General features: G+C 42.8%; 2 protein-coding genes across 2 annotated transcripts; one reads left to right on the top strand and one right to left on the bottom strand.

Annotated features, from left to right (window-relative positions):
• On the top strand, positions 1-10,161 carry etfa (electron transfer flavoprotein subunit alpha). The gene is made up of 12 exons (XM_029668022.2): positions 1-109; positions 1,915-2,064; positions 2,190-2,271; positions 2,426-2,508; positions 2,761-2,860; positions 3,457-3,567; positions 3,804-3,905; positions 4,009-4,077; positions 4,975-5,057; positions 8,534-8,599; positions 8,722-8,802; positions 9,819-10,161. The coding sequence occupies exons 1-12, from the start codon at positions 71-73 to the stop codon at positions 9,852-9,854; spliced, it is 1,002 nt and encodes a 333-aa protein (XP_029523882.1). The 5' UTR covers positions 1-70; the 3' UTR covers positions 9,855-10,161.
• LOC115134245 (transmembrane protein 266-like) lies at positions 9,968-24,580 on the bottom strand. Its single transcript, XM_029668021.2, has 8 exons — positions 24,303-24,580; positions 22,103-22,176; positions 20,917-20,973; positions 19,108-19,246; positions 18,485-18,600; positions 17,569-17,761; positions 11,976-12,038; positions 9,968-11,867 (listed from the first exon to the last, which is right to left on the bottom strand). Exons 4-8 carry the CDS (start codon positions 19,205-19,207, stop codon positions 11,215-11,217), a joined length of 1,125 nt encoding a protein of 374 aa, XP_029523881.2. The 5' UTR covers positions 19,208-19,246; positions 20,917-20,973; positions 22,103-22,176; positions 24,303-24,580; the 3' UTR covers positions 9,968-11,214.
• Between the last annotated feature and the right edge of the window lie 525 nt (positions 24,581-25,105).

The following is a 25,105-nucleotide window of genomic DNA, read 5'->3' on the forward strand; positions in this document are numbered from 1 at the left end:
ACATTCTACAGCTGTCAGAGTTCGTTCGAAGTAAAGTAGCATTTGGCAACATTGAATAGCAGGGTCCAAGATGCTTAGAGCTGTCAACAAAACACATTTCAAACAGTTGGTAAGTACACGATAGACTCATATGATTATATTATATTAACTAGCTAAGTAACTTGCTATTCATTCGCAATATGGCAAATGCAAATCAGCACAATGTCGCTGGTGCCTAATAGACAGTTAACGTTCGCTAGCAAGGAAGCTAGCCAGTTACTCGTTAGCTACCTGTGCACAGTGAACGAAATGGCATATATTTTCTTTTCTATATTCATAAAAATGAAATAAATCGATTGCCACAGTTTGATCATCTGATCATAGTTGATGGCACAGCTAGCGTCCTTAGCTAGCTGAAAATAGCTAGCAGTTAGCTAGCTTACTTATGCAACCTCGAAAACAATCACTTAAGAAACTAACAAAAAATGGCCATGCAATGATTTTAAAGACATTGAAGCACCATTTCAATAACGACAATAATTTAATGTACACTAAATCTATTATACATGTATTGTGCTGTGACGTTGTCTAGACTGCTGTGAATGACCTCTACTCTAGAAACTGTCATTCAGACACAGGTTCAGATAGAGCAGCTGGTACTGTCATGTTTTAGCTTGGTGATAGGCTTGCTACTCCCTGTCAAAGGTTGTATAAGCCCATGTCTAGCTCTGATGTTATGTCAGATTGTTTACAGAAGGGTTTCACAGCTCCCTCCTCCCCTCAGGTGATGTTATGTACTAGTTCACACTTTCTGCTATAACTGACCTCCAATAAATAACCCACTAGATGTTGCTTTCCCCAAAAAGCTACATCTGAACAGAACCAGTAGTATCCTGTATGAACTCAATATTAATGTTGCCTTGATCTTTATTGGACTACCCAAAATGCTGTCATATTATTCATTGCTATTAATCATGGGTGTTTAAGTTTGATAGGCATTAGAACCATGTAATCAAGGCCGGCTCATCCATTAGGCAGACGCATAACACCTCACATAATTCTACCTAAATACAATGAAAACCTCTCTCACCCAGTGGCATATGGGCTATTTAGGTGAGCGCTGATGCCGCCCCATGAGGAGCGCTGCCCACTTTGCCAAAGTCAGGGGCGCAAAATATGTATATTATCCATGCCCAGCATGCCTCTCCAGGGTGCTGTTGGAGAGACACAGCGCTGCGGCTCTCCACCAATGCTCAAATCATCTAACATAAATCATGTAGCCATAGTAGAAAGTGTACTAGCCTATGTGGTTTTTCTGTAGCTTAGACTGGAGATCTTATTTCTGACAATGTTAACAGACACTTTTTATTTTTACATAATGCACATGTCTCCTATCAAATAGCCTAAATGTCACCCTTTAAAATACAAACGTGCTTCCATTTGAATATGACTTTACCTAAAAACAGGACAGGTCAAAATAAAATGGACAATATGGAATGAAATTAGCCTACTCACGGCTGCTGTCCGGGAGTTTAACTCTGTGGGCTAAATTGTCATGAATTAGTGATTTCAATTGTACATTCATACATTTTTGACGAGCTGATCATAGCGAAGAAGAAAATGCTTCCTAATTTCTCACTGTGTAAACACATCGATTCTCATTGCAAATAGGCTCAGAATAACTCTTGGTAAACTTGGGTAGCTGATATGCAGATATTAAATAGCCAAAATGATTAGGCCTAGTCTTAGGCCATGGTTATGAATCAGACGGTACGACATGGATGGGCATTCATAAAATTGCATTACAGGCCGACACTGTAGGCTACACTATTCTAGATTTGCGGGATAGGAGGAGGGAAGCAGAATGGCCAGGACTGGGGCTGAGTGTTATGTTAATGTTATGTCCTATTTACTGAAAATATATTTTCCCCATAGTCTGGTCTCCTCCAGAGGTTTCAAAGCACCTTGGTGGTGGCAGAACACAACAATGACAAACTGACCCCCATTACGCTGAATGCTATCACTGCAGCCAAGAAACTGGGAGGAGATGTGTCCTGTTTGGTTGCTGGAACAGACTGTACAAAGGTAAGTTAAAATCGTGGGTTTGATCATCAGACTAATAACCTGTTGAAAATGGATGATATCCAGACCTACACTGTTAGTGGTTTTCTTCAAGGGATTGATTTGCTGTATATTTATAATCTGTTCAGGTTGCACAGGAAATCAGCAAAGTCCTCGGTGTGAAGACAGTTCTGATTGCTCAAAATGATGCTTACAAAGGCTCTCTGCCAGGTATGTATATCCACAGTGTGAAGTAGATGCAGCCGACAGATTCACTGAAGCTGTAAATGAGTTGGACGTTTTACTTCTATGTAAAGTTAGTATGTTATTTTCTGTCAATTTGCATGTGGTGTTAACTGCAACCTGCATGCATGTCTTTCCATAGAAGCGTTGACTCCACTTATCCTGGCAACCCAGAAGCAGTTCAACTTCACCCATATTTGTGCTGGAGCATCTGCCTTTGGGAAAGTAAGCTTATAACACCTTTATATGCATAGCTTCAGTGAGGTCATTTGTTACTCCTCAGCAAGCTGTCTGCCTGCAGATGATTTCATATAATGGATTTAAGTTCATAAGGCTCGTGTAAAAAAACAAACATAGCTGTTATCAGTATGCTGGGTTTTTCAATCATGGTTTCTGGAAGTTATTTGTGGGGCATCTTTGGCTGATTGTTACAGATTGCCTTGTATCCCTGCTTATTTACCATCCTGTCTTTTGTAGAACCTGTTGCCCAGACTGGCTGCCAAGTTGGATGTTGCTCCTATTTCAGACATCATTGAGATCAAATCCCCTGACACCTTTGTGAGAACCATCTATGCTGGTAACTAGCTTTTTGTGAACGTGTATATTTGAACTTTTGAAACCTATTGTTTCCCCCCCCAAGCCAACCTAAGATGGCGTTCATATTTATTGACCACATTATAAATCACCAATGCAGTTTAGACTGCTTTAGAATTTTTTTGGTACTCTATATGGATCTTGTTTGAAATTATTATGGGAAACCATGTCAATTTCTAACTGCGTTTGGGACTGCTCTTACAAATTAGACCAGTAACTCACCACTTCTCCATGTACACAGTACTTACATGTACCATAGAGAACAAGTTTGTTTATAAATCTAAAGCTAAATCCGCTTTTCGGCAATACCAGCTTTGATTAGATCCCAAAAGCCTAATTTTTCAATTGCACTAATGAGCTATGAATAAATCAAAATGATCCACTTCAACGTTTGCTGTTTGTCATGTCCAAATAGGTCTTATGGAAAACTCATGGTGTACCTTGAGCCCAGAAGATATTTGATCTTTTAGACTCTATTTGTGTGAAATTAATTTTCTATTTTAATTCCCAGTTGTCATCAAAAGAGTTGCATGTGGTAGTTACAAAACTGAACATCACTGTTGTTTGTCTCATTCACAGGAAATGCTCTCAGCACTGTCAAGTCTAATGACAATGTCAAGGTTTTCACTGTCAGAGGGACATCCTTTGAGCCCGCTGAGGTGGAGGGAGGCAGTGCTACATCAGAGGAAGGTAGCTCCAGTACTAACCATGCACTGATACACACCCGAAAAGCACACATACAAAAGCCATTGTTCTTGTTTATCATTCTAAAATAAAAAAAAAAAAAATTCCTGGCTGGATAACATACGGTATTTGTCAAGGTATAGTTAAAAGCAAGGAGACATGAGACAGTTTGTCCTTGAGATGCAGTTTATTTAATATGATCCTCTGATGTTTCCTCATGTGTTGTTGTTTGTTTATTTCAGTTGCTGCGTCCGCTCCTGCTGGGATGTCCGAGTGGCTGGAAGCGTCCTTGACCAAGAGTGACCGTCCAGAGCTGACCAGTGCAAAGGTTGTGGTGTCCGGAGGTGAGAGACACCTAACTTCATGCTATTTGCTTTTACTTGACAAATGAATTGATGTGTATGCCAAATGTTTAAAGAAATCATTACTGTCTTGCCCTTCTTTTAGGAAGGGGCCTGAAGAGTGGAGACAATTTCAAGCTGCTGTATGACCTTGCTGACAAAATGAATGCCGCAGGTAAGTGTGTGATTAGAATGAGTCTTTGAATGTTGACCTGCATATACAAATGCAAGTTCTGCATTTGAATACGTAGCTAGGTCTTCATCCAATTGGTGACAGACTTTCATGCAAATACTCTCGAATCTGCATAAAGAAAACATGTGCATTTTCCCACCAGTGTTGTGTTTCCACCAAATAGATTTTTTGCGGATAAAAGTCAGTGCGTGATGATGTAGTGCACACACATTTCATGTACCGAATAAAAATCTGAAGTTTAATATGTTTCCATCGCTTTTCCAATTCTACCGATAGTTTTGTCACAAACTGTTGCATTACATAGCAAATGTGCCTACTCTGATCTTAGCACGTGTACTCCAGCCAACAGCTGGCAGATAGTGTTGGTAGGCTGTGCTGCTAGGTTAGCCTACATGAGATTATTATGGATAACATATTATGAATAGAATATTTTTATTTGTCAAATGGCAGTCAAGCATCGATCATCATGTCACCAGAATAAGACCCTCAATATTTATTGGAAAAGGAGTATCAAGATCACCATCCACTTTCACCACCCTGTGAAGTTCATCATCACTTATTTAATCTGTAGCCTAATAAACTGCATGGTTTTCCGAGTCGTAGTGGGAGGACCACACACTATATGATTGTTATTATATCAATATTTGCGCATAGAGGCACTGCCATTTCTCACATAATGAATTTTACCGACACAAAAAGATCCCACCATGTCGAACGAACAAATGATCTGTCGGCATTTATACAATTTTACCGAAATGTCCTGTTTCCATCATAGCTGTCGTGATTTTTTTTTTATACGGTATGACTTTACAATTAAAATATTGGTGAAGAAATTGGATTGACAGCAGTAAAGTAGGTTTGAATTGATTCTCCCCACAGTTGGTGCTTCCAGAGCTGCTGTGGATGCTGGATATGTCCCCAATGACATGCAGGTTGGACAGACTGGCAAGATCGTGGCCCCCGTAAGTGACAAACTCTAGATAATTTAACATTCATCCTATTCTTTGATAGGCAATGTTGTGCTCACAATGGTGTATTCTGTATTAATATTGCACAATTATTCAAGATAAACCTTTTGTGGAAACATGGGTGTATACTTACAACAAAATAAATCTGAAAATGCGTAGATATAATTTCTGAGTTACCCAGCCAGTATTGATTATTGTGCAAGTTGCCCGCAGCTTGACAAAGGCCTGTTACTTTAGATGCAAACACAATTCCTTGAATTCAGTGTTCTAAAGATGGATCCCTTAGCCCCTTTTAAAAAGGTTAAATTCCCATTATCCGGTTCAAATGGGATATCCCAGCTGTGATTATCCACACATTTGAAATGTAGTTAATGGCACATTTATGCACCTAAATGATTTAGCTGATCCATTAGAGAGCAGAGCACAGTGCAGTGGGTATCTGCTCAGAGCCACAGACCAGGCCATTCTGCCCAAATTGGATTTTGCTAATGTTTTGACAAGCTTGTCACATTTGGGCTTAAAGCCCATTTATTGTTTTTGTTTTGTTTATGAAACATACTCTGCTATACTATCGCTCGTGCAATGATGTCTGAGGGGAAAAAACAGTGTTCGTTGTTTGAAGTAACACCATTTTCACAAACGGATGTGGCAGTTTCACCATTACGGATTCCAGCTTTAATGTATTAAATCAGTATTTTTATCCTGCTCATATTTGTCAGTCAGTTATTCATAGTCCTCATGCAAACCATTCAGAGGATTCAAGTATTAAATGGTCATTTTTGATCGCTACCTTCCGGCATTGTTACGACAGAAGAACGATGTCATATAAGTGTCATATAAGTGTTAATGTCTGTCTGACATCTTTTTTATTTGACAAATGTCCCCTTGAATAGCACAAAACTGTGTTCCATCTTGTTATGTGTATTTGAATGATCCACTTTTGACAGGAGGAATATTTAGCTAATCAACTATTTGCAGGCTTTAAATAGTAGTTATATCCACTATTGAACTGCTCCAGTTATAGTTTTTCTGAAATTAAATTTGACATTTAGTGTTTCTGTCAGTATGTATTCATAGCTTTTGCATATTTACAGTGGGGCAAAAAAGTATTTAGTCAGCCACCAATTGTGCAAATTCTCCTACTGAAAAAGATGAGAGAGGCCTGTTATTTTCATCATAGGTACACTTCAACTATGACAGACAAAATGTCACATTGTAGGATTTTTAATGAATTTATTTGCAAATTACGGTGGAAAATAAGTATTTGGTCAATAACAAAAGTTTATCTCAATACTTTGTTATATACCCTTTGTTGGCAATGACAGAGGTCAAACGTTTTCTGTAAGTCTTCACAAGGTTTTCACACACTGTTGCTGGTATTTTGGCCCATTCCTCCATGTAGATCTCCTCTAGAGCAGTGATGTTTTGGGGCTGTTGCTGGGCAACACGAACTTTCAAGTCCCTCCCAAAGATTTTCTATGGGTTTGAGATCTGGAGACTGGCTAGGCCACTCCAGGACCTTGAAATGCTTCTTACGAAGCCACTCCTTCGTTGCCCGGGCAGTGTGTTTGGGATCATTGTCATGCTGAAAGACCCAGCCACGTTTCATCTTCAATGCCCTTGCTGATGGTAGGCTTTGTTACTTTGGTCCCAGCTCTCTGCAGGTTATTCACTAGGTCCCCCCGTGTGGTTCTGGGATTTTTGCTCACCGTTCTTGTGATCATTTTGACCCCACGGCGTGAGATCTTGCGTGGAGCCCCAGATCGAGGGAGATTATCAGTGGTCTTGTATGTCTTCCATTTCCTAATAATTGCTCCCACAGTTGATTTCTTCAAACCAAGCTGCTTACCTATTGCAGATTCAGTCTTCCCAGCCTGGTGCAGGTCTACAATTTTGTTTCTGGTGTCCTTTGACAGCTCTTTGGTCTTGGCCATAGTGGAGTTTGGAGTGTGACTGTTTTAGGTTGTGGACAGGTGTCTTTTATACTGATAACAAGTTCAAACAGGTGCCATTAATACAGGTAACGAGTGGAGGACAGAGGAGCCTCTTAAAGAATAAGTTACAGGTCTGTGAGAGCCAGAAATCATGCTTGTTTGTAGGTGACTAAATACTTATTTTCCATCATAATTTGCAAATAAATCCTACAATGTGATTTTCTGGATTTGTTTTCCTCATTTTGTCTCTCATAGTTGAAGTATACCTATGATGAAAATTACAGGCCTCTCTCATCTTTTTAAGTGGGAGAACTTGCACAATTGGTGGCTGACTAAATACTTTTTTGCCCCACTGTATGTATATCAAAGAATCGTCACACTAGCATTCAGTAGCCTAAAGTCTTTATAAGACTGTCTTCACCCTACTGTCCTGACGTTTACAGACAGTGTGCCTCTGTATTGTTTATGTAATCTAAGCTGTGGGGTGTCATGCCTGAGCAACGTTTCAGACGAGTACCACATTCGGATAACAGCTTGGCAACGGAGCAGCCAGGTTGTCATGTTGCGGTCTTTTGTCGTTTTTTATCCGCTAACAATAGCATCATCACAGTTGAACGACTAGCTACCAATACAATCATGTTCCTTGCAGGGAGTTTCTTTCACACCTGAGGGAATGCTGGGTGTGAAATAGTAGGCTGAAACAGTGCTTTATGCTATTTTTAGCAACACCACAGGAGGTAGCCCTGTCTAGCCTTCTAATTGAAAATGCAAAGCTGCTAGAAGAGCTTAAAGAGACTAACTCTGAGAAGATTCTCCAAATAGGTTAGACATTGGACTCTTGCTAGTACCTTTTTGTTTTAGTTTTTTTATTTAAATATTTGTGTATGTACTCTGATCTTTCCATACAGTGATACTACAACATGTTTTGTGGTCATTCTATCTCTGCAAGGACAGTACACTTGCTGGATAGGACAGTGCCTCTCATGGTGAAATATTGGTCCTCATTTCCAGTCGTTGGCAGACTTGTGTTCATAAATTGATGTTCTGCTCCTCTGAGACTACTCCAATAACATTAAGTAGCACTGAAATATTCATATGGCAGTGCATTACGCTGAAAGCTTCTGATGTGTTTTCCCCATAGGTGAGGTGGATTCTTGGGAGGGTCCTACACTCTGCTACACCCCCCAGCACTCTCCCTCTGAGAGATTACACAGACCTGGTCAGGGTCAGCACTAGAACAGCTCTGTACTCTAACCCAGGACTGTCCTGAAATCAGCTGCATCTGTACTAGGGTGCCAATGACGACCTTAGTGGTGTCGTGATGGTTTTCTGGAGATTGATGGAAAGTTATTCAATAAATATTGTAGGCCCACATATTATACTACTGGTATTGAGTCCGTTGCAGGCATTCCTATGGTAAGGTGTCTTACCTGTGTTCAGCAGCCTGAAACAACTGGGACTACATAGATGTGGCGGTGCACCAAGCGCTTGTATTATGCTGATACAGCTTGTTTTGTCATCTTGTTGTCTCTGTAGGAGTTGTACATCGCTGTTGGCATCTCTGGAGCTATTCAGCATCTGGCTGGGATGAAGGACAGCAAGGTACAGTACAGTTACCATTCTTACTTGTTTCTTCCCTGTCCCTTTATACCAGAACGTTCTGTCATGTATACAGAGTAGGCATGCTGCATTATTTATGAAACACGTTCTGCTTTGCACTACAGACTATTGTGGCCATCAACAAGGACCCAGAGGCTCCCATCTTCCAGGTGGCTGACTATGGTCTGGTGGCTGATCTGTTCAAGGTGAGATAGTAGGCCGACTGTGTTGGAGGAATATTCACCCATGAGGAAACATTACCAAACACTCTTGCCATGACTGAAACTAACACATCACTGGGTTAGCTTTCAGCACAGCGCTGACTAGATGATCAGCAAGACCCCGGCATTTCAATAACCAAGAAATGACAACAGTGACAATCAGAATATTACATTCACTATTTCCCTGATCAGTGTTGCAAGAACCATTATTATTCCACCTAATGGAAATGTGTTGAATTATTGAGGTGCTGAATTAATCAGAGGTGAGTTGTGGCCAGAGCCTGCTGTTGTGTAGAGATACAACAGTGCTCCTTCAAACCATAAGTTCTCATGTTTTATTTTCTCTTCCCTTGTGCCATTACTTTACATGCTCAGCTGCCCTCTAATGTCTGGCTGGCACATATGGCCAGTGTGTCAGAGGGTTGCCATACTCTTGAACAAGAGGGCCCGTGCTTTCGGTGAAAGTGTATTAGCATTTATTTTCATGTGTGTGTAATGTTGTTCATCTTTTATTTACTATGGCGGTGGTGGTGTGTGAGAGGCCCAGGTGTTATGGGGGAACTCCGTAAAAATGATTAGTAATAATAGCTCGTGGCAGCAGAGTTGTGACCTGCTGGTTATCAGCTTACATGTGATCACTCCTCGGATAACTCATTCAAATGTATGGTCTTTCTCCTCTTCCTTCAATTGAAAACTGATCTGTGGGACATACTCGACTCGGGCGCTACTGATACTGATAAACTATATGTCATTCAGCAGGCAACCCCGCTCATGTCCCTTTGATCAGTTACTCTCAGAAAATGAAATGGTTTATCAATGACTTGATCTTAAATGGTGTCACCCCAAACTGTGAGACTCAACACCTACATTTATCTAAAAGTTCAACCTTCCATTTCCATGTCGCAAGCACACATCGTGTCCATTGTGTCAACCTTGCTAGATATGGCTGGTTAGGAGGTGCAACCATCTGAAACTACTCTGTTTTTTCTTTGTCTCACTAGGCTGTCCCTGAGATGACTGCAGCATTGAGCAAGTGAGCCAAAATTCAGCTCAGCAGCCATACCTTCACTACCTGGGTACCAAGACCACATGGTTACAGCTCTCCTACAATCTCTGCCTTAACGTTTCTGGAGCTACTTTTCTGGGAACACTAATAATGTTATCATCCTCCTTCCTAAATGGAAACAGAACAACACTGTTTATAAACCGGACATGTGTTTTTAATGCAACAAATAATGTTTCGCTTACCTGGCGTAGGTGATATTTTTGTTCCCTGTTAATGCATATTTTGTAATATGTATTTAACGTAGCGTCACAATAAAGGCAATCTTCAGGAAGTCTAAACCTGCCTCACTAATGCACTTTTATTAATGTGTAGTCCCCCGAAAGGTCTTGGTATCGATGATAAAACTGACTGTAAATGACTGTTCTTTTACCACGTTTGCTTTTAATTGCTTTTACTCTGCACTGAATTACCTTCATGATCAATTTACAAAATGCCTGTTGACATTTAAGTGCACAGGATTAGATTTCCATGTCTGAAAGCAGATATTTTTAAAGGTCCATGCTATAATACTTTTTCTTCTGACCAACACTTAACATAACATCTTCAATTACAAATCCCTTGAGATTTGGTAGCTGAAACATCCCTCAATCGCTCAATTGTCTGGCTTAAAAATATTTTGTCATATCATTTGAATACAAACTTTAGCATTGATAATGTAGAAAGACAAAGGTAAGAAATAAGCTGAGAACACAGCTCAACACAGTAGAACACAGATCAAATGTACCCTGCATTAGTCCGATCAGAGAGGACTGTACTTACTGTTGAGGTCGAGAGACTCCAGGTTGACTTTCAGTATGGTTTGTTTATAAAATGTCTGATTAATGTGGCTCATGACATCATAATATGATTGCCAGTTAGTAGTTGTTTTGTGATCAGTCTAGTGTCTCCAATCCCTAAGTAAGTATATCAGACAAACAAACCACCCAGTTCCACCCACACACACCCAGCCCCATCGCTAAATTATATCACATTCAAAAGCATCAGAGCCAGTCACATTTCTGCTGAGCCCTGCTACCTCAGAGCTTGGGCTAATGCCCTAATGCTGGTTTCTTTTGGTGACTCCATATACTCATTTATAGTGGCACTTCCTGATAGATGTTCAGTGCCTGCTCACTAAGGCATGTTTCCCTGTCCTCAATGGACGATGGGCTGTGCTGGCAGAGCTGCCATTCACAGTTCCAAGGTGCTTTTGGCAATGAGGAAGATGGCTGTATGCCAGTGGAGGATGCCTCTGAGTTCATGTCTTTAGTTTTAGTCAGTGAGTTTCAGGAGGGTATTTGAGGAGTGAGTCAGTGCTGGCTAAGAGATACAGTACCACCTGTAGCCCTTTCCTATGTCTCAGGCAGGCTGCTGACGGGGGCATCTGCCTGAGACAGCCTGTACTTCTCCTCCATGAAAGGCTCCCTGGCCTGCAGGTGGATGAGAGGCTTGGTGTGGAAGCCTCTGCGGCTCTCCTTGTTCCTCTTGTTGTAGATGTTGAGCCTGTGCTCCAGCTCAGGGCTGGTCTTGGCGGAGCCAGCAGGGCTGGGCAGTTTGAGGTTGACAGGGTCCAAGCCCTTCTGTCCCAGACAGGAGTCCTCAGACAGGGAGGAGAGCAGCTCCTGCACCACGGCGCTGGGGTGTCCTCTAGGGCCAGGCTGTGTTCCCAAGCCCAGGGCCAGGGGGCTGCAGTAGGGCGGGGGGTAACAGCGCTGGCCGCTGTAGGAGTCTGTGGAGGTGGAGGCCTCGCGGACGGTGGAGCTGCAGTCGGTGTTGGAGCCCAGGGTGTGGCTACTTATACTGTGCTGGTGGGCGCTGAAGCTGGAGCGAGAGCGGGACACGGTGGTGTTGGAGGCCTCGCTTACGGAGCTACCCGTCCGCTGCAGACAGCTGGATGCTGCATCTGCACTCACCAGAGACGAGGGCAGCTGGCTGGGGTTATTGGGCAGGTGCACGTCTATGGCTGCAGTGGTGATGACACGAGCTGGGTCTGGGATCCCAACATCTACAAGAATCACAAACAACTTGGACTCAACACATGATCCTGCTGACTGTCCGCAAAGCAAAGTACACAAACAAACCTGTGAGGGTGTAGACAATTGTTAATTCTTACCACTGCTTGCCTCACTGTAGTACTGGCTGATGTAGTTGTTCATGTCATCTTGAACAACATGATCTGAAAGAAATAAGAAACAAAATAGGTATGTACTTTTTCTCAGAAACAATTGAATGAGTTAGATGTTTGGTACCCTTTTCTAATAGAGCTTGTGACAATCTATTCCCATGTTTGTTCTGTAAAGATCTCCCAGAATGCATCAGTCAGATATCCCTGACCAGAAGGTTGAACCCATAGGAAGCAAGGTAAGGAATGTAAAAAGAGGTGAGGTGGTGGGTAGAAGGGCCTGTGGCTGGCATCTCTGACCTGTCACAGTTTACCTCTAAGTGCCATCCCCATTCCCTCAGGACCACTAGACAGATGGGTTTTATTTATGTTTCTTCAAATATTCATTTTAAGACTGTTCCAAGAAGGCAGGGGATGCTCGGACTAAAATGTGGCGTCAGAGACAATCACTCTGCGATTAATAACACATGAGCATGTGAGGACCACTTAAAAGGCTGCAGTCTGACACAGCCTCTCTGTGAAACCTCAGATATCTCATCTCAGATATATAGCAGAGAGAGGAGCAGGGTGATTTATGTCTTTACTAAAGGAAAGTGCTTTGTTTCTCCTGTCTCCCGCAACTTATGATCTGTCTCCCTTTGAAAGTTTTATGGCTCCTGTATTCATTGGAGTGTTTGTTCAGAATTTTAAAGGCTTATGTTTTGATAATATTTCAGTACCCCCATGCCAGTATGTATGCCAGTCACCCTGCCCTCCTTCTCCTGAGACATGAAAACAAACAGTAGGTTTAGGCGGATGTTCTCCTCATGATTAAATCCGATGGCGGGTTATAGGCGTTGCGGCTTTTAAAGGCAATGAAAAACAATTGGAAATTGCCATTAAAAGGTCCTGAAAAGTCATTCTGAAAAGTACTTTTTCTCTCATGGCTAACTACCAGGAAGTTTGAAGAGACAGGTTGAGTGGGCAGGGAGCTTATATTGAAGAGCTCGCCTACACTGACAGCTCTTTGAAACTCCTATGTCAAGCAACTTGGATGCAGTGAGCAACTAATTTGTTGATACACAAAGCAACTCAAAAAACATTGAAATTGCTTCAGTGATGCCAATTTGTTTTTTAATACATTCCCGTTTGATATGTCTCTTGTGATGCGGTTCACAGCAGTACTGACAAATGTGTCAGAGTTTTGAAAGACCCTCCCCCTCCTTTGTTCCATGCTGGTTGAAGACCCAGCTAGCCAGTAACTAGCTAACACCAGACACAGATGAAGACCCAGATAACCAGTAACTAGCTGACACCAGACACAGATGAAGACCCAGCTAACCAGTAACTAGCTGACACCAGACACAGATGAAGACCCAGCTAACCAGTAACTAGCTAACACCAGACACAGATGAAGACCCAGATAACCAGTAACTAGCTGACACCAGACACAGATGAAGACCCAGCTAACCAGTAACTAGCTGACACCAGACACAGATGAAGACCCAGCTAACCAGTAACTAGCTGACACCAGACACAGATGAAGACCCAGCTAACCAGTAACTAGCTAACACCAGACACAGATGAAGACCTAGCTAACCAGTAACTAGCTAACACCAGACACAGATGAAGACCCAGCTAACCAGTAACTAGCTAACACCAGACACATATGAAGACCTAGCTAACCAGTAACTAGCTGACACCAGACACAGATGAAGATCCAGCTAACCAGTAACTAGCTGACACAGACGAAGACCCAGCGAACCAGTAACTAGCTAACACCAGACACAGATGAAGACCCAGCTAACCAGTAACTAGCTAACACCAGACACAGATGAAGACCCAGCTAACCAGTAACTAGCTAACACCAGACACAGATGAAATGTTTTATTTGAGGCGACAGTATAGAATGTCACCTTTTATTTGAGGGTGTTTTCATAGATCTGTTTTACCATTTAGAAATGAAAGCACTATGCATCTAGTCCCCCCATTTGAAGGTGTCATAACTATTTGGAAAAATGTATTTATAGTGTATAAAATGTTGTCAACATTTTTGTATTTGTTCCCATATTTCTAGCACACAATGACTACATCCAGCTTGTGACTCTGCAAACTTGTTGGATGCATTTACAGTTTGTTTTGGTGCTGTTTCAGATTATGTTGCGCCCAATAGAATATAATGTATTGTATCATTTTGGGGTCATTTTATTGTAAAAAGAATTGAATATGTTTCTTAACACTTCTATGTTAATGTGGATGCCACCATGATTACGGATAATAATGAATCAATTGTGATTAATGATGAGAGAAATGTACAGAGGCATAAATATCATCCCCTGTTACTGGTAATGGTGAGAGGTAAGCATGATCTTTGTGCATCTGTAACTTTCTCCCTCATCATTATTCACTATTCATTCATTATTATCCTTAATCATCGTAGCATCCACCATTCTTATTTACAATAAAAGTGACTCCAAAATGACTCAAAACATGATTTACCATTCATTTATATTGGGCACAACGTAATCTAAAACACAACCAAAAAACTATAAATACATCCAACGACTTGATGTAGTTATTACGGGCTAGGGATATGGGACCAAATACTACACTTTTGACTAAATGTAATACACTGTAAGTGAATTTGTCCAAACACTTAAGACACCTTCAATTTTTTTTATTTAACTAGGCAAGTAAGTGAAGAACAAATTCTTATTTACAATGATGGCCTACCCCGGCCAAACCCGGACGACACTGGGCCAATTGTGCGCCTCCCTATGGGACTCCCAATCACGGCCGGATGTGATTCAGCCTAGATTCGAACCAAATCAAATTTTATTAGTCACATGCGCCGAATACAACAGGTGTAGACCTTACAGTGAAATGTTTACTTACAAGCCCCTAACCAAAAATGCAGTTTAAAAAACATGAATAAGAATTAAAAGTAACAAGTAGTTAAAGAGCAGCAGTAAAATAACAATAGCGAGACAATATACAGGGGGTACCGGTACAGAGCCAATGTGCGGGGGCACCGGTTATTTGAGGTAATATGTACATGTAGGTAGAGTTATTAAAGTGACTATGCATAGATAACAGAGAGTAGCAGAAGTGTAAACGAGGGGGTGGCAATGCAAATAGTATGATTAGCCATTTGATTAGATGTTTGGAGTCTTATGGTTTGGGGGTAGAAGCTGTTTGGAAGCCTCTTGGACCTAGACTTGGCGCTCCGGTACCACTTGCCGTGCGGTAGCAGAGAGAACAGTCTATGACTAGGGTGGCTGGAGTCTGACATCTTTTAGGGCCATCTTTTGACACCACCTGGTATAGAGGTCCTGGATGGCAGGAAGCTTGGCCCCAGTGATGTACTGGGCCATACGCACTACCCTCTGTAGTGCCTTGCGGTCGGAGGCAGAGCAGTTGCCAAACCAGGCAGTGATGCAACCAGTCAGGATGCTCTCGATGCTGCAGCTGTAGAACCTTATGAAGATCTGAGGACCCATGCCAAATCTTTTCAGTCTCCTGCGGGGGAATAGGTTTTGTTGTGCCCTCTTCACGACTGTCTTGGTGTGCTTGGACAATGTTAATTTGTTTGTGATGTGGACACCAAGGAACTTGAAGCTCTCAACCTGCTTCACTACAGCCCTGTCAATCAAAATTGGGGCGTGCTCGGTCCTCCTTTTCCTGTAGTCCACAATCATCTTCTTTGTCTTGATCACGTTGAGGGAAAGGTTGTTGTTCTGGCATCACACGGCCAGGTCTGACCTCCTCCCTATAGGCTGTCTCGTTGTTGTCGGTGATCAAACCTACCACTGTTGTGTCATCGCAAACTTAATGATGGTGATGGAGTCGTGCCTGACCATGCAGTTATGAGTGAACAGGGAGTACAAGAGGGGACTGAGCACGCACTCCTGAGGGGCCCCTGTGTTGAGGATCAGCATGGTGGATGTGTTGTTACCTACCCTTACCACCTGGGGGCGGCCCGTCAGGAAGTTCAGGATCCAGTTGTAGAAGGAAATGTTTAGTCCCAGGGTCCTTAGCTTAGTGATGAGCTTTGAGGACACCATGGTGTTGAACGCTGAGCTATAGTCAATGAATAGCATTCTCACACAGGTGTTCCTTTTGTCCAGGTGGGAAAGGCCAGTGTGGAGTGAAATAGACATTGCATCATCTGTGGATTTGTTAGGGCGGTATGCAAATTGGAGTGGGTCTAGGGTTCCTGGGATAATGGTGTTGTGAGCCATGACCAGACTTTCAAAGCACTTCATGGCTACGGACATGAGTGCTACTCATGTAGTCATTTAGGCAGATTACCTTAGTGTGGCTCAGGGACTATGGTTAAATCATTTTGGTATTACAGACTTGGACAGGGAGAGGTTGAAAATGTCAGTGAAGACATTTGCCAGTTGGTCAGCGCATGCTTGCAGTACACATCCTGGTAATCCGCCTGGTCCTTTCGGCCTTGTGAATGTTGACCTGTTTAAAGGCCTTACTCACATCGGCTGCGGAGAGTGTGATCACACAGTCGTCCGGAACAGCTGGTGCTCTCATGCATGTTTCAGTGTTATTTGCCTCGAAGCGAGCATAGAAGTAGTTTAGCTCGTCTGGTAGGCTTGTGTCACAGGGCAGCTCTCGGCTGTGCTTCCCTTTGTAGTCTGTAATGGTTTGCAAGCCCTGTCACATCTAACGAGCATCGGAGCCGGTGTAGTACGATTCGATCTTAGTCCTGTATTGATACTGCCTGTTTGATGGTTCGTCGGAGGGCAAAGCGGGATTTCTTATAAGCTTCCAGGTTAAAGTCCCGCTCCTTAAAAGCGGCAGCTCTAGCCTTTAGCTCAGTGTGGATGTTGCCTGTAATCCATGGCTTCTGGTTGGGGTATATATGTACAGTCACTGTGGGGTCGACGTCATCGATGCACTTATTGATGAAGCCATTGACTGATGTGGTGTACTCCTCAATGCCATAGGAAGAATCCCGGAACATATTCCAGTCTGTGCTAGTAAAACAGTCCTGTAGCTCAGCATCTGCATTTTCCAGGGACGGTAGTGACATCTCTTGCACTAAGATGTAGTGCCTTAGACCGGGAGCCCATTGGGGAGGGGACTAAACACATAAAGTCCTTCACTGTCCAAATAAACACGGAGGGGAGTGCATATTTACATAGAGGATCTTGTCCTCATTCAAACAGCACTCCCATAGCACTGAGGTCTCCGACTCAAGAGGTCCCACACTGTAGGCATCCCATCAGGCTGCTGTTCTTGTGGAATTATTTTCCTTGTACAGTACTCTACTATTCTATCCTCCCTGGAATCTGGTGTGGTTTGTTAGATGTCTGTTGTGGTTTCCAGGTGAACGGAGAACTTCTTTTCGACCCAGCTAACCTCTGTTTAACAAACAAGACCCAAAGCACAGAGCACTCTGTTCATTCGGCCACTTTGCCTGGAAGAAAGGCATCCCTCTATTCCCCTGGCTTCAAGAGAGACCCTCTGTGGTTAGAAACCACAGCCAGCAGGCAATCCCTAGAGATAGAACCCTATCCCATTGTTTTATCTTGATGAGACAATCTGCAGTTTTCTGATGTAATGCTACAGGATCAGGGTGTGGTACCTCTAGGGGCTGCTGCCTCCCTGGCTTTAGCCTGGCCTCGCTGATCGGGGCCCCCAGGGGCCAGGCCGTCCACCTCCTGGAAGCTGCTGCTCTGCTTGCCCCACACATGGTGGATCTGCATGGCAGCCTCTCGCTCTGCTACCAGGTCCAAGTCCTGCTGAGCCAGGTGGGCCCGCAGCTGCCTGATCTCAAACTAATAGAGAGAGAGCGAGAAAGAGAGAGTGAGAGAAAGATGGAAAGAGAGCGAGAAAGAAAGACAGAGAGCGAGAGAGAGAAAGAAAGAGCGAGAAAGAGAGAAAGAAGGGGGGGAGGACAAAGGGAGAACATACATGTGTTATCCTTGCATACAAACACCTTTAAGAGCTCTGGCCCTAACGTCCACACACTGTATCTCATCCACTAACTACATTATTGGTAGCTGTTGGCTATATTGCCAAACCCTGACTTGTGTCACACTGACCATTGCACACATAAATAGATGACATATACGTATGTACATATTACAGATCGCTCTAATGGTTAGAACATAAACCTTTTCCCTCTTGGGTCAACAGGACCCAGCAGGGTTGTACAGTGACAGTCCTAAGCCCTCAGCTTTACTATATTACATGGACAAATGTGACTTTATAATTTTCCTGAATGGAAATCCCAGGATGGGAATAACAGGAATGTTGTGAATCATTATGACTGAATACAGAACCTGGTAGTATCTCCTATTAAGGATATGTGATCTATTTATGTATTCAAAGGGTCAGTGTGACACAATTCAGTGTTTGTCAGATTAAAGGTTTGGTTATTCCACTAATATGTGTGTGAATTTGAATGTGTTATTTTAGCAATTATTTCTGGTACTTTGCTGCCCTCTACTGGTCAATGACAGGTAATGGTAACTAGTTAGACAGTTGTGTGAACATACTGCCTGCTCCTGGCAGATCTGGGTGAGTCTCTCCAGCTGCTCCTCCCTGACAGCTTTGGCCTTCTCATACTGCTGGTTCTCCATCTCCATCTCCACCTTCACCTGCAGCACATAGGCTGGGACAGAACACAGGGCAGACTGTTATAGAGACTGCTAGGTAGGGATAAACAGTCACACTGACATAACTTATTTTTTTTAATATCAGTAGTAGGCCACATAATAGGGATTATGATCAGTAAGAAAAATATGTTTCCTGTCTTAAATCAATCATTGTACATGTGTGTGCATGTGAAACATGGAACTTCCACAAGAGGGCGTAACAATTAAAAACAGCTTAGAGTCAAGAAACAGTACAACGTGTGTGTATCTGTATCAGATTATGTATGTATTTGTCATTGTGTTGTAAAGCAAGTATTGATTGTGGTTGGTAATATGCATGGTAAAAAAAATCTGTAAAGCTCAGTAAAAAGCCAGTTAGGATAATAACATCCATAAGGGTTGAGCTGCAGAAATATTGTTGTCGCTTCTCTGCGACCTGACAGTTAAGGACATGACACAGAGGAGACTGTATTCATCCACCCTCTGCACCCCATACATCTACCCTCAGGCCCTCCCAGCCTCACCATCGATGATCCTCTTGACCCTCCAGATGCGCAGGGTGATGATGAGGCCGATGGCGTCCCAGGGGCTGCTAGGGCCGTTGGCCACCGTTGAGGCCACCATGGGGGCCAGGGACAGGACTATGACTGCACCGTCAAACACCTACACACAAGCACACACACAAAGATATTAGCAAGAAGACAATATTTGAATGAAAAAACATGTACAACTATGACAGACAAAATGAGAAAAAAAATCCAGAAAATCACATTGTAGGATTTTTAATGAATTTATTTGCAAATTATGGTGGAAAATAAGTATTTGGTCACCTACAAACAAGCAAGATTTTTGGCTCTCACAGACCTGTAACTTATTTTTTAAGAGGCTCCTCTGTCCTCCACTTGTTACCTGTATTAATGGCACCTGTTTGAACTTGTTATCAGTATAAAATAAACCTGTCCACAACCTAAAACAGTCACACTCCAAACTCCACTATGGCCAAGACCAAAGAGCTGTCAAAGGACACCAGAAACAAAATTGTAGACCTGCACCAGGCTGGGAAGACTGAATCTGCAATAGGTAAGCAGCTTGGTTTGAAGAAATCAACTGTGGGAGCAATTATTAGGAAATGGAAGACATACAAGACCACTGATAATCTCCCTCGATCTGGGGCTCCACGCAAGATCTCACGCCGTGGGGTCAAAATGATCACAAGAACGGTGAGCAAAAATCCCAGAACCACACGGGGGGACCTAGTGAATGACCTGCAGAGAGCTGGGACCAAAGTAACAAAGTCTACCATCAGTAACACACTACGCCGCCAGGGACTCAAATCCTGCAGTGCCAGACGTGTCCCCCTGCTTAAGCCAGTACATGTCCAGGCCCGTCTGAAGTTTGCTAGGGAGCATTTGGATGATCCAGAAGAAGATTGGGAGAATGTCATATGGTCAGATGAAACCAAAATATAACTTTTTGGTAAAAACTCAACTCGCCGTGTTTGGAGGACAAAGAATGCTGAGTTGCATCCAAAGAACACCATACCTACTGTGAAGCATGGGGGTGGAAACATCATGCTTTGGGGCTGTTTTACTGCAAAGGGACCAGGACGACTGATCCATGTGAAGGAAAGAATGAATGGGGCCATGTATCGTGAGATTTTGAGTGAAAACCTCCTTCCATCAGCAAGGGCATTGAAGATGAAACATGGCTGGGTCTTTCAGCATGACAATGATCCCAAACACACCGCCCGGGCAATGAAGGAGTGGCTTCGTAAGAAGCATTTCAAGGTCCTGGAGTGGCCTAGCCAGTCTCCAGATCTCAACCCCATAGAAAATCTTTGGAGGGAGTTGAAAGTCTGTGTTGCCCAGCAACAGCCCCAAAACATCACTGCTCTAGAGGAGATCTGCATGGAGGAATGGGTCAAAATACCAGCAACGGTGTGTGAAAACCTTGTGAAGACTTACAGAAAACGTTTGACCTCTGTCATTGTTATTGACCAAATACTTATTTTCCACCATAATTTGCAAATAAATTCATTCAAAATCCTACAATGTGATTTTCTGGATAAATTTTTCTCATTTTGTCTGTCATAGTTGAAGTGTACCTATGATGAAAATTACAGGCCTCTTCATCTTTTTAAGTGGGAGAACTTGCACAATTGGTGGCTGACTAAATACTTTTTTGCCCCACTGTACATATCCAAGTTTCAGAACATTCCCTCCAGGCCTGTGGGTGGTTTCCAGTCTGAGGTCTGACATTTGGAGAATAATATTGCTGTGGAAGTGGTGGGCTGCTCTGAGCCCCACCTCAGGATGGTCCCCCAGGGAGCTTACCTCCACTTTGTTCTCGATGTAATCCCAGATCCCCAGCACCACAATTCTGAACACCGTCTGAGAGAGCGGGAGGAGGGAGAGTGGGGGAGGGAGATAGGGAGGGAAAGGGTAAAAAGGATTGGGGAAGAGAACCATAGCAATAGAATACATTTCCTTTAATTGTAAATACACCCCTAAAAATACTAATGTCTCAGCGAAAGTGAATTGCAGTTGTGATTCAGTTCTCTTTCATCTATCCACCGGCAATTCATCAATGACATACTCCTACAGTTCACTGCCACAGCGGTCAGATTTCCTTCAAACAATTAGAGACACACACTGCACCAGCTGCAGCTGACTCATCAGGGGCTGCAGAAGGCCACTGCACTCCTCTCCTTTCTTTTTACATATTCAGGATTCCACCTGAGCAGAAGCTGTCCTGCCACAGCCAATACTTACATGAATCACTAAGGGTTAGCTTGCATTGATAACTAAAACACATACACATGGTAGATGGTGGCAGATTGTGGTAAATTGCATCATTCTGGCAACAATGGCTGACACATAAATAACTTGTCATAGAATTCTGCGGCACCCCGCAAGCTGTGCTGCAGTACGCCACAACTTTTAAAGGAAGAACCACTGTACTGTTTCTCAACCAAATAGAGCAGCAGACCGGTGAACAGAGAACTACAAAGATAAACTGCTAGGCCTGAGGAAACGGTAATCAATAAGGTTTATCTGAGGCTCTGGTGCTAGTTAAAAGCTACGGTGCAACAGAAAAGCTCTATCTGCATTTTAGATAAAAGTGATTGTGTTGACTAAACGTAATACATCAAGAGCAATTAACAGTCACAGCAAGTTGTGAAGGGAAATAGTATCAGAATGAGTGAGATAGAGGAGGCTGTAACGCTGTGAACAAACATTAGGAGCAAATTAAATAGCTGTGTTTACGTTTAACAATATACTGTATGTGATGGACCAATAGAGTACATTGACCAACGCTCTAATAAGTGGATAAGTGTTGATAAAAGAAAGGCCAGGGCTTAATAGGGCGTTGTAATCAGAATACACCACTGCACCTCTCTAGCTCACCTTTGTGTCAATCAACTATAGCACACTAGAGCATTAAATCAACCCTCGGCTACATCAGCTTTAAATGAGCCTGCTGCCACTGTGGTGGGGGGGTGGAGGGGGAGTGGCTCACCTCAGTGAAGAACACAGATAGAATGGCCAGGCTGATCCAGTGGATGATGCTGGCAAACTGGAACGCGTTGTTAACTGTGAAGACAGCACAGCAGAGACACCGTTTCAAGATGACTAGTTTATTCAGGGTTCAGATCATTTGGTAAATCCTGGAGACAGACCCAAGCACAGACACATAGCCCTCTGTAGCTCAGTGTGTAGAGCAGGGCCATTGTTAATGCCAGGATAGTGGGTTTGATTCCCAGGACTGCTTATACATAAAATGTATACACACTTGACTGTAGTTTGCTTTGGATAAAATTGTCTGTTAAATGGCATATGCAGTGCATTCGGAAAGTATTCAGACCCCTTGACTTATTCCACATTTTGGTACATTACAGCCTTATTCTAAGATCGATTACAACGTTTTTTCCCGTCATCAATCTACACACAATACCCCATAATGATAAAGCAAAAACAGGTTTTTAGACATTTTTGCAAATTGCTCAGTTTGGCCGGGTGGCCAGCTCCAGGAAGAGTCTTTTGATGGTTCCAAACTTCTTCCATTTAAGAATGATGGAGGCCATTGTGTTCCTGGGGACCTTCAATGCTGCAGAAATGTTTGGACCCTTCCCCAGATCTGTGCCTCGGCTCCCTGTCTCGGAGCTCTACGGACAATTGCTTCGACCTCATTGCTTGGTTTTTGCTCTGACATGCACTGCCAACTGTGGGACATTATATAGAAACGTTTGTGCCTTTCCAAATCATGTCCAATCAATTGAATTTACCACAGGTGTACTCCAATCAAGTTGTAGAAACATCTCAAGGAGGATCAATGGAAACAGGATGCATCATAGGAAAGGGTCTGAATACTTAGATAAATAAGGTATTTCTGTTTTTATTTTAATTACATTTGGAAAAATGTCTAAAAACCTGTTTTCGCTTTGTCATTATGTGGTATTGTGTGTATATTAATGATAAAAACTTTTTTTCATCCAATTTAGAATAAGGCTGTAACGTAACAAATGGTGTAAAAAGTCAAGGGGTCTGAATACTTTCCGAATGCACTGTATATATACTGTATATATTATATAGGCAAAGATGTGCATGCACAGGTTTGTCTGACTTCATGCCTATTCATCAGCCTAATTGTGGCCAGCATCGTACTACATTAGGCTGTCAGCTACAGCATTTCTCTTCAAGCACCTCTTCCCTTCTGTCTTTATTTGTTGTGTTCACTGATCTGTCAATCAGTCCGTTAATCTTCCTCCATCTCTCCCTCTCTCTGTACATTCACCCAGCAGACAGACAACCTCTCTCTCCCCATTTATTTGTCTTACTTTACCTCCCAACCGTCCCGTCTCTTCAATCTGCCTCCAGGAACTTGTTAAGACTTGAATACGTTAAGATACAGCCATATTGACCTGTAACCCATATAGCCCTACCATCGTTCATAGAGCTTGTGACACCACAGAGGTTTGGGACTCCTGACTGTAACTCATATCGCCCTACCATCGTTCATAGAGCTTGTGACACCACAGAGGTGGGGACTCCTGACTGTAACCCATGAAAGATGAGGACACCCACCTCCTTCTCCAGAGCAAGATGATGCAGATGAGGTCATCTCCATGTGCTATGGGTCACAGTGGCATTAGACCACCTGTCACTGTTTACTGAGGAATACTAATGATGCTGATATTATATAGGAGAGGTCACAGCCCCAGGTCCTGGACCTGTCACTGTCACTGTTTACTGAGGAATACTAATGATGCTGATATTATATAGGAGAGGTCACAGCCCCAGGTCCTGGACCTGTCACTGTTTACTGAGGAATACTAATGATGCTGATATTATAGAGGAGAGGTCACAGCCCCAGGTCCTGGACCTGTCACTGTTTACTGAGGAATACTATTGATGCTGATATTATAGAGGAGAGGTCACAGCCCCAGGTCCTGGACCTGTCACTGTCACTGCGTAATAATAGGTACTGTATTTATTATACAACAGACCTAGTGCCAACATAAGCCACATTCCTAATAACAGATGTGCATTTTTGTAAATTACAAATTACAACATAACACAAATTCCACAGCTGTTTTGTGTGTTTTAACATCACTAAGGGTCGAATCACAATTGAAGATATGTGCAAGTAACTCAAATGTTCATGTATCTATAAGCCGAGACCCAGGTTCTAATACAGAGACAGGTCCAGGGTCACTCACACTGCAGAAGCTTGGTGTCGATGAGCAGCTCCAGAGACAGCAGCACGACCACCAGGATGACACAAGCCACCAGGAAACAGTTGAAGCCTGCACTCAGCAGACATACCTGCCATAGGGCTGCCCTCCGCCCACAGCATGGCTTCAGCCAGTTAGACCTGACACCAGAGGGGGGAGGAATGCAGAAACAAAGCTGAATGTCATGATATGCAAATCAGAGATGGAAATGTATTTAATTGTATTAGTTCTCTTTGAAACCTCAATGGTGGAGTCGTTGAGAAGTGCTTTCTACCATGTGTTCGACTCCGTTTCAGCCAGCAGAAGGCAGCGTTCCAATCAGGCACAAATACATACAAAACACATCCACACACATTTTTTATTTTTTATTTCACCTTTACTTAACCAGGTAGGCCAGTTGAGAACAAGTTCTCATTTACAACTGCGATCTGCCCAAGATAAAGCAAACCAGTGCCACACAAACAACAACACAAGAGTTACACATGGAATAAACAAACATACAGTCAATAACACAATAGGGGAAAAATCTACAGTGTATATACATTGTGTGCAAATGAAGTAAGATTAGGGAGGTAAGGCAATAAATAGGCCGTAATGGCGAAGTAATTACAATTTAGCATTTAAACACTGGAGTGATAGATGTGCAGAAGATGAATGTGCAAGTAGAGATACTGGGGTGCAAAGGAGCAAAAAATTAATAAATAAATAACAATATGGGGATGAGGTAGTTAGATGAGCACTTTACAGATGGGCTACGTACAGATGCAGTGATCTGTGAGCTGCTCTGA

This window comes from Oncorhynchus nerka, linkage group LG9a (assembly GCF_034236695.1).
Source record: "Oncorhynchus nerka isolate Pitt River linkage group LG9a, Oner_Uvic_2.0, whole genome shotgun sequence".
Lineage (NCBI taxonomy): Eukaryota > Metazoa > Chordata > Actinopteri > Salmoniformes > Salmonidae > Oncorhynchus > Oncorhynchus nerka.

Excerpts from the sequence above, each read along its gene's own strand:
- etfa (XM_029668022.2), top strand. The coding sequence starts at position 71 with ATGCTTAGAGCTGTCAACAAAACACATTTCAAACAGTTG. Across the intron at positions 2,272-2,425 it reads TTACAAAGGCTCTCTGCCAG|AAGCGTTGACTCCACTTATC; the intron begins GTATGTATATCC and ends GTCTTTCCATAG. Across the intron at positions 8,803-9,818 it reads TGGTGGCTGATCTGTTCAAG|GCTGTCCCTGAGATGACTGC; the intron begins GTGAGATAGTAG and ends TTGTCTCACTAG.
- LOC115134245 (XM_029668021.2), bottom strand. The coding sequence starts at position 19,207 with ATGGTGGCCTCAACGGTGGCCAACGGCCCTAGCAGCCCCTGGGACGCC. Across the intron at positions 18,601-19,107 it reads GGTCAAGAGGATCATCGATG|CCTATGTGCTGCAGGTGAAG; the intron begins GTGAGGCTGGGA and ends GTTCTGTCCCAG. Across the intron at positions 17,762-18,484 it reads AGATCTGCCAGGAGCAGGCA|TTTGAGATCAGGCAGCTGCG; the intron begins GTATGTTCACAC and ends TCTCTCTATTAG.